Genomic DNA, 9,369 nt, shown 5'->3' with positions numbered 1-9,369 from the left:
GTGCAATTGCAATTACTAATTTACAGATGAGGATAATGGAAATACCAGCAAGTCTAGTAAATAGGTACTTCTTGCTTTGGGTCAAAGGCCCTAGGGGGAGAGTTGTGGTGGTACGCAATAGTGGAAAGAGATGCAGAATTGGAGACAGCCAGCCTGGACCTGGTGTAAAAATAGGCCAGATTAGTTAGCCTAACATTTAGTTAAAAAAAAAGAAAAAGAAAAAAAAAAGAAAAACAAGTTACCAATTCCCCTGTAGGTTGCTTTTCTCAGAAAGTGACCCTGTGTTTCCTTGCAGAAAAGGTAGTGTACAATAATTTGGAATGTGCAGCTCTACTACCATCTAGTGGCAGCTTCTGGGTAGCACATGTGGGGAAGACCTTATTTCTCACTCACACCATCCTTGCATGATGGGATGAGCCCAGTAGAGGGCGCTCTGGCCAGGTCTTCCAGTATGGCACTTGGAACAGGAGGAGAGGACTTTCCTATGAGACTTATGAGTGCACCTGTCTCCCGCTTTGACTCCAGCCCCTGTTTGAAGCAGGCTCCCACCCCCAACCCTGAGCATCCTAATGGCCCTGGAAGCTAGTTTCTAGTCTGACTGTACAGCTGGCAGGCATACGTGAGTAGTAGGACCAGGATAAGAACTCAGAACTGCTAACCTCCCAAACTGGTACATGTTTCCCCAAGCTAGGCCACCTTTCTGTGAATGTGAGTTATCAGGATGTCTGTATGTCTCCTCCTTATCAGTGATGGCTGGGCTAATCGTTCTTCATGGTTCCTGGTAACCCAGAAATTCCTTAAAACTACATGTGATGGAAGGTACTCTGGCCATGGGCTTAGAAGACCTGGGCTTTTCTGTTTCCCCACTTGTTTAATAATGGCTTAAGTTTCAGCTTGGGAATTTTCCCTTCCCATTCTCTCTCCTCCCCTCCCCTCCCCTTTTCTTTTCTTTCTTTTTTTTTTCTTTTGACAGGATCTTGCTCTGTTGCCCAGGCTGGAGTATAGTGGTGTGATAAAAGCTCACTGCAACCTTGAACTCCCGTGCTCAAGTGATCCTCCTGCCTCAGTCTCCCCAGTAGCTAGGAATACAGGTGCATGCCATTGCATCTAATTTTTAATTCTTTGATAGAGATGGGATTTCACTATGTTGCCCAGGCTGATCTTAAACTCCTGGCCTCAAGCAATCTTCTTGCCTCAGCCTCCCAAAGCACTGGGATTCTAGGCATGAGCCACCATGCCCAGCCTGGAACTGTTTAAGTTTGTGATTATATGTGCACCTGTACTTGAGACTATGCTTTGTGCTTGAGACTATCCATCTATCTACCTCATCTATAAATATATACATATATTTAATATCTATCCATCCACCCATCTACATTCATTTGTCTATCCATTTACCTTCCATCCATTTATCCATCATGATCCATCCATCCATCCATCAACTATTGATAATGGTGAACATTGTACTAGAGATCATAGAAGAACAAGATACTCATGATACCTGTCCTCATGGAGCTTATAGTCTAGGAGAGGAGAAAGCTAAATAAATTATTTCCATGTAAGTTGTGAAAGGAAAGTAAATCTTGGGGCCCCAAAATCACACAGTTAAAGGGAAAAGTCAAGCTGGGAACTTCTCAGGATAAACCTGCCTCCCATTCTTTTCAAAGTCATTCCTCTGCTCACTGAGATAAATTCATATTTGATTGCCTCCTTTGGAAGAGGTTAATCAGAAACTCAAAGGAATGCAACCATTGGTCTCTTACCTACGTATGATCTGGAAGCCCTCTCCCCACTTTGAGTTGTCCCACTTTGCTTTGAGTTGTCCTGCCTTTCTGGAGTGAAACATTGTTCATCTTACATATGTTGATTGATGTCTCATGTTTCCCTAAAATGTACAAAACCAAACTGTGCTCTGACCGCCTTGGGCACGTGTCGTCAGGACCTCCTGAGGCTGTGTTACCGGTGCCCGTCCTCAACCTTGGCAAAATAAACTTTCTAAACTAACTGAGACCTGTCTCAGATATTTGGGGTTTGCAAGGTGATAAATCTCATGATTTAGAAAGCACAAATTGCTACTGGAGCATGTGGAAAGTGGATCTAACCCAGACGTAGAGAGTCAGAGGACTTAAAGGATGAGTTGGAGGTATCAAAAAATAAAAGGCTGGGGGAAGTATGTTTCAGGCAAAGGAACAGTATGGGTCAAAGTCTCAAGCTGAGCTAGCATCATGTGGGTTTGAGGAGCTCAGGGAAGGCCAGAGTGGCTGCAGCATAAAGAGTTAGTTGGTAGTGAGTGGTATAGCTGGAGAGGTAAGTCAGTAGGGGCTGCCAGATCATCAAAGTCCTGTCCTGCTGAGGAGTTGGATCCTTATCCTCGTAAACCAAAAATAAAATTCTCAGCCTTTCCAACCTACTGAATGAACCCCTCTCTTGGCCAAGGGGAACCCCCAAAGAAATCTGAAAAACTAGTTCAGGTCATAATGGGAAGGAGGTCTCGGACACCTCATTATACTCTCCTCCCTTTGGAATTCAGGCACAATTGACAAACGCTAACATTAAAATAGAGATTCCAAGACTGACAGAACAGACTCTTTGTAGCAATATGACACCAAATTCCAACTTAACTCTGGCATCGCCTGACAGATAACAGGCCCTAAAGGAAATCAAAAATATTTTACCCCAAAATATATTTCTTTTTTCTTTTTCGGATGGAGTTTCACTCTTGTTGCCCAGGCTCGAGTGCCATGGTGTGATTTCGGCTCACTGCAACTTCTGCCTCCTGGGTTCAAGTGATTCTCCTGCCTCAGCCTCCCAAGTAGCTGGGATTACAGGCATGCACCACCACGCCTGGCTAATTTTATAGTTTTAGTAGAGACAGGGAGACAGGGTTTCTCCATGTTGGTCAGGCTGGTCTCAGACTCCCAATCTCAGGTGATCTGCCCGCCTTGGCCTCCCAAAGTGTTGGGATAACAGGCGTGAGCCACCGTGCCTGGCCCAAAATATATTTCTTTGACACATTTTGGAATGGCCCTGCAAAGCTGTGTCCTGTGGAAAAATTAACATTCTGTGGAGAATCCCCTTCCCCTTCCTGATCTTTTCCTGATTCAGGAGAGATTTTAACTAATAGTCTGACACCTGTAAGGTCTGATAAGGGACATTTACCACCTACTCTCCTTGAAGTCTGCTACCTGGAGGCTTCATCTACATAATAAGAAACTTGTCTTCCACAACTCCCCTTTTCTTAAGCTGAACTCCTTCAACCAACTGCTAATCAGGAAATCTTTATAACCACCTATGACCTGGAAGACCCTGCTTTGAGATATCTTGCCTTTCCAGGCTGAACCAATGAATACCTTATGTGTACTGATTTATGTTTCTCCCTGTAAATTCTGTCCCCCTAAAATGTATAAAAATCAAGCTGTAACCTGATCATCTTAGGCACATGTTCTCAGGAACTTCTGATTATGTCACAGGTCATGGTCTTCATATTTGGCTCAGAAAAAAAACCTCTTAAAATATTTTACAGAGTTTGGCCTTTTTGGTCAACTTCCTAAATGCAATGAAAAGCTATTAGAGGCAGAGTGTGTGACACGATGATATTTGTGCATGGAAAGAGAGCACCAGCTGCAGGGTAGAGTGAGAGAGGAGACAGGGAGACTATTAAGAAGTCATTACCACATCTCTGGTGGTGACGCTGATTAGGGAAGTAGCAGTGGGAAGGGAGAGAAATGATGCAGATTTAGGAGTAAGTTAGGCAGAACTGGAAGGACTTAGTGATGGGCTGTGAGTGAGGAGATGGGGGAGTTGGAGATACAATCCTGGCTTAGGTGTATAAACCAAAAATAAAATTCTAAGCTCCCCAATCATCTGAATGGACCCCTCCTCTCAGTAAAGCCATTCCAAAGTTGACCTAAAAAACCAGTTCAGGCCATGATGGGAAGGAGGAGCTGGACATTCCTCATGATACCTCCCTCTTTTTTGGAATTAGTGATAGAACAGGCTCTTGTCTGATAAGAAACATTTACAATCTATTCTTTCTGAAGCCTGCTACCTGGAGGCTTCAGCTGCATGATAAAACTTTGGTCTCCACAACCCCTTATCATCATAACCCAGACATTCCTTTCTATTGATGATAACTCTTTCAATCACTTGCCAATCAGAAAATCTTTAAATCTACCAATGACCTGGAAGCCCCCACTTTGAGTTGTCCTGCCTTTCCAAACCAAACCAATGTACCTCTTACATGCATTGATTGATGTCTCATGTCTCCCTAAAATGTATTGTATTACTCTGTTCTCGTGCTGCTACTAAAGACATACCTGAGACTGAGCAGCTTATAAAGGAAAGAGATTTGATTGACTCACAGTTCCACACGGCTGGGGAGGCCTCACAATCATGGTGGAAGAGCAAGGGACGTCTTACATGGTGGCAGGCCAGAGAGAGCTTGTGCAGGGGAACTCCCCTTTATGATACCATCACATCTCATGAGATTTATTCATTATCATGAGAACAGCATGGGAAAGACCTGCCTCTATGATTCAATTGCCTCCCACCAGGTCCCTCCCATGACATGTGGGAATTGTGGGAGCTACAATTCAAGATGAGATTTGGGTGGGGACACAGCCAAACCATATCACGTATACAACCAAGCTGTACCCTGACCACCTTGGGCACATGTCATCAGAACTTCCTGAGGCTGTGTCATGGGTACATCCTTAACCTTGGCAAATACACTTTCTAAATAGATTGAGACCTGTCTCAGATACTTTTGGTTTACAGGTGATAGCGTTACTGGAAAAGAGGGTCCTGATTCAGATCCCAAGAGAGGGTTCTTGGATCTCATGGAGGAAAGAATTCAAGGCAAGCACAGAGTATGGTGAAAGAAGCAAATTTATTAGAAACTACTTTGTTACAGGGTAGGGCGTCCTCAGACAGGAGAAGGAAGAATGTGCCATTTTTTTTGTTAGTGTCTTTGTTTATAAGAAACTCTAAGGAGCTATAATTAAAATTGGAATGTGCAGAGGTGCTCACTAAAGGTAGGGGCTATTGGTGCTGTTAAGTCAAGTTTAGTCTAAAGCTGCCTCCTTACATATTTTAAGTTTGGTCTAAAATTTCTCTGTACATGGTGAACTATAACCTAAAAGGATGTGCAAACAGACTGCAACCTACTCTTGTGCCGATCACTGAGTTTTGGCCAATCAAAGGTGGCCAACTGCTCAAATCTCATTCAAATAAGGCCAATGCTGAGCTATAACCACTCTGGCTGCTTCTGTACCTCATTTTCTTTTTCAGTACATCACTTTCCTTTTCCTGTCCATAAATCTTTCTTCCACCACCTGACTGTGTTCAAGACTCTCTGAACCTACTCTGGCTCGGGAGGCTTCTAGATTGGTGATTTGTCTGCTCAGTTAAACTCTATTAAATTCAATTTGGCTAAGAACTTTCTTCTTAACAGTGGTATTGATGACCATTAATCCTTCAACCTAAGCCTGCTCATTAATGTTGACTTTAAGTGGGCTGCACTTTTAGGACATCTGGACATTTTGTAGGCTTAGTGGGAGATGTTTTGTATGGCCATAAATATTCTGCAATTATAGTTGGTGGTCAGCTTAGACTGTGGCTATTTTCAGACCCAAGTATTAAGCCTGTAGGTTCCTTGTGAGTGCCTAGCTACTCGCTTTAAGATGGAGTCATTGTAGCCATCTTTTATTAAACCAGAAGCCTGGTAAGCAGAGGTTACTTTAACAATAAGCAAGAGTGTGGGAATGTTTGCTGAGACAGGAGACACAAGAGGTAGGCAGGTCTTGGAGATTTAGGAGTTGGGTTCAAGGCACCCCTCAAGCTTTGATAGTTATCTGTGGAAGGTTGTTGCCTTGATTTTGACCTGGTAGGAAGGCAGACTTCAAATGCTTGCCCCAGCTGGACTTTTCCCAGATGTCTGCCTCATCTTTTCACTCTAACTAACACTGACTCTGGTCAACACCTGCAAGCATGATCTGTGGACTAGCAGCTCATCATGGAGCTGGCTAGAAATATGAAATCCTGGGCCCTGACTCAGACCTTCTGAGTCAGGATCTGCATTTTAACAAGGTTCTGGGTGATTTATATATACAGTATGGCTTAAAAGGCTCTGCCTTAGATTCTAGAATCCAGAACATTTTCTCCAAAGACAGTCAGGATATGGGGGAGAAGTTAGTTCTAGAGAAGAGAGCGAGTCCAGGGTAGAAAGGATTCTTCTCTCCTGAGGGTCTATGGTCTCCCATTTTTTGAAAGCAGCAGTGGTATCTATGTCACCCATGGCCTAGAGGTTGCATGGGGCTATCTGGCACCCCCTTCTTTGGCTTTTATCCCCCAACACCCAGGAATACTTACTCAGAGCATTGAAGGCAGCCAGCACCTCAAAAGAGACTCTCTGATTTTTTGTGAACAACTGGATGGTGAACCCATCATGGGACTTCTGAATCTCGAAACTGTCTTTCATCCACTTCGTGCCCAGACAGAACTCCAGCTTATGCCCAGTTTTATCGAGGATGTCATGATGGCTTTTCTTCTGATCCTGGAATTGTTTTAAGTCACTGAAGAAGAGGACAAGAGTACCATCGGAGTTGCCTCTTAAGACTGTTTTCCGTCCATAGGAGCCACCCTGCCAGTGACAAAGAAGCAGATGTGAGATTCTAGATTCTGGGGTCACAGGGATCTCTAGCAAGCAGTGGTATTTCTCGACTCAAGTAAAAGCCAAAAATGGTCTTAAAATTGAGTGGCAGGCATCCATTTGCCCCACAAAGACCTGACTGGGACGCTCATAGTAACACTTTTCATACTAGCCCCAAGCTGGAGGTGACTCAAATGGCTATTGACAAAAGAAACGGATTGAACTGCCCCACCTGCCACCACTTGCACCTGTGCTTACTGTCCCAGGGCCTGAGGATAGGATTGCCCCACCCACCATTGTTGCTGGTGCCTGTGCGCATCTGAGGGTATGCGGGTCAAACCGTCCCACCTGCTGCCAGCACCTGCACGCACCATCCGGGAACCTGAGGACAGGCTTGCCCCACCTGCCACCAGCATCCACATGTGCTGCCCAGGGGCCAGGAGATTGACCCATCCTGTTTACCACCAGCAGCACAGGCAGCACAGAAGTCTAAGGATGGGCCCACTCTGCCTGCCACCAGTGACCACATGTGTCTCCCAAGGGCCTGGGGACCAGCCTACCCAGCTTGCCATCAATGATGCCTGTGTACACCACTTGAGGGCCTGAAGGTTGGCCTGCTGCTGCCACTTCCACACAGGCCACCTCGGGGCCCAAGGACCTGCCTATTCAGTCCACTGCTGCTACCACTGGCACCTGAACATGTTACCTTGAAGTCTGAAACCCTGCCCATCTGGACACACCAGCACTGGCACCCACATACACTGCCTGGGGGTCTGAGGACCAGCATGCCTGGCACACTGTTGTCACCACTGGTGCTCGAAGACCAGCCTGCCTGATGTCCCTGTTCCCAGCACAGCCTTTCCACAGACTCCATTAACAACTACAGTGTCAGACACTGAGGAACTCACAGACAACATTGATGCTAATGAAATCATTTGGAGGCTTCACTAACTGTATCCACACAGAATCAAAGCCAAAGTGCTCCACTCAACCAACACTATAGACACATCTACAGGAAAACATCTTCTTATTTTATTTTTATTTAATTTTTTAGAGACAAGGTCTTGCACTGTCACCTAGGCTGGAGTGTAGTGGCACAATCATATTTCACTGTAACCTCAAACTCCTGCCAGAAGCAATCTTCCCACCTCAGCCTCCTGAGTCACTGGGATTATGGGCATGAGCCACCATGCCCAGCAGAGGAAAATGTCTTTCCCTCTGAAAGCCAATAAATACAATTGGAGAAGTGACTGTTATATTAGCTGTGCTGATATCAATGTAAGGACACAGAAACATGAAAAGACAAGGAAACATGGCACCTCCAAAGGAACACAATAATTCTTCAGTACAGATCCCCCCAAAAATGATATCTATGCAATGACTAAGAAAAATTCAAAACAAAGATATTAAAGAAATTCAGTAAGATACAAGAAAACACAGATAAACAATCCAAAGAAATCAGGAAAATAATTCATACTCTGAATGAGAAACTCAACAAAGAGATATCGTTAAAAAGAACCAAACAATTCCTGAAACTGAAGAAATCAATGAATAAATTAAAAATACAACTCACTGCTTTAACAATAGTCTAGATCAAGGAGAAGAAAGAATTTCTGAACTTGAAGACAGGTCTTTTGAAATAACCCAACCAGAAAAAAGGAGAGAAAAAGAAATAAAAATGAGTGAAGAAAGCCTATGTGCCATATTGGTAATCATAAAGCAATCAAATATTTAAATTTGGAAAGATCTAGGAGAAGAGATGGGAAAAGGCATAGAAAATCTATTTAATGAAGTAATAGCTGAAAACTTTCCATGTCTTACAAGAGATTTAGACACCCAGATACAGGAAGCCCAAAGATTCTCAAATAGATTCAACCCAAAAAGGTCTTCTCCAGGCATATTATAATCAAACTGTCAAAAGACAAAGACAAAGATAGAATTCTGAAAATAGCAAGAGAAAAGTATAAAGTCACATATAAGGGAATCCTCCTCAGACTAAGAGCAGATTTCTGAGGAGAAACCTTACAGGTCAGAAGAGAATAGGATGATATACTCAAAGTGCTGAAAAAAGAAACCCTTTGAGACAAGAATACTATACCCAGCAAAGCTATCCTTCAAAAATCAGGGAAAAATAAAGCCTTTCCTGGACAAGCAAAAACAGAGGGAATTCATCACCACTAGACTAGTTCTACAGAAAATGCTTAAGAAAGCATTACATCTGGAAGCAAAGGGATGATGTCTACCATCATGAAAACACCCAAAAGTATAAAACTCACTGGTAGAGCAGATACACAAATGACAAAGAGAAAGGAGTCAAATGTTATTATTACAAAACCCCCAACAACTGGAAAGGTAGGCAATAAAGAGAAAGAAAAGAACAAAGAATGTACAAAACAATCAAAACAAATACAAAATGACAAGAGTAAGTTGTTACCTATCAATTACAACCCTGAATTAAACAACAGTTTAAATTCTCCAGTTAAAAGATATAGACAAGCTGAATGGATAAAAAATATGGTCCAACTATATGCTACCTCCAAGAAACTCACTGCATCTGTGAAGATACATGTGGACTGAATGTGAAGGAATGGAAAAAATATTCCACGCAAATGGAAACCAAAAGTGTGCAGGAGTAGCTATACTTATATCAGACAAAGTAGACTTTAAGTCAAAAACATAAAAAGAGACAAAGAAGGTCATTTTTTTTTTTTTTTTTTTTT

General features: G+C 43.2%; 1 protein-coding gene across 1 annotated transcript in view; it reads right to left on the bottom strand.

The window, feature by feature from the left end:
* The window catches only part of OAS2 (2'-5'-oligoadenylate synthetase 2, 69/71kDa), a 38,948-nt gene that overhangs the window by 23,438 nt on the left and 6,141 nt on the right, over positions 1-9,369 (bottom strand). Inside the window, exon 2 of the mRNA XM_011997912.1 lies at positions 6,370-6,640. Within this exon, the coding sequence (XP_011853302.1) occupies positions 6,370-6,640 (271 nt within the window). The remainder of the gene's footprint in view (positions 1-6,369; positions 6,641-9,369) is intronic.

This window comes from Mandrillus leucophaeus, unplaced genomic scaffold (genome assembly GCF_000951045.1).
Source record: "Mandrillus leucophaeus isolate KB7577 unplaced genomic scaffold, Mleu.le_1.0 Scaffold55, whole genome shotgun sequence".
In the NCBI taxonomy this organism is placed as follows: Eukaryota; Metazoa; Chordata; class Mammalia; order Primates; family Cercopithecidae; genus Mandrillus; species Mandrillus leucophaeus.
The sequence above is the reverse complement of the archived record's forward strand: the minus strand, read 5'-3'. Positions and strand labels throughout refer to the sequence as shown.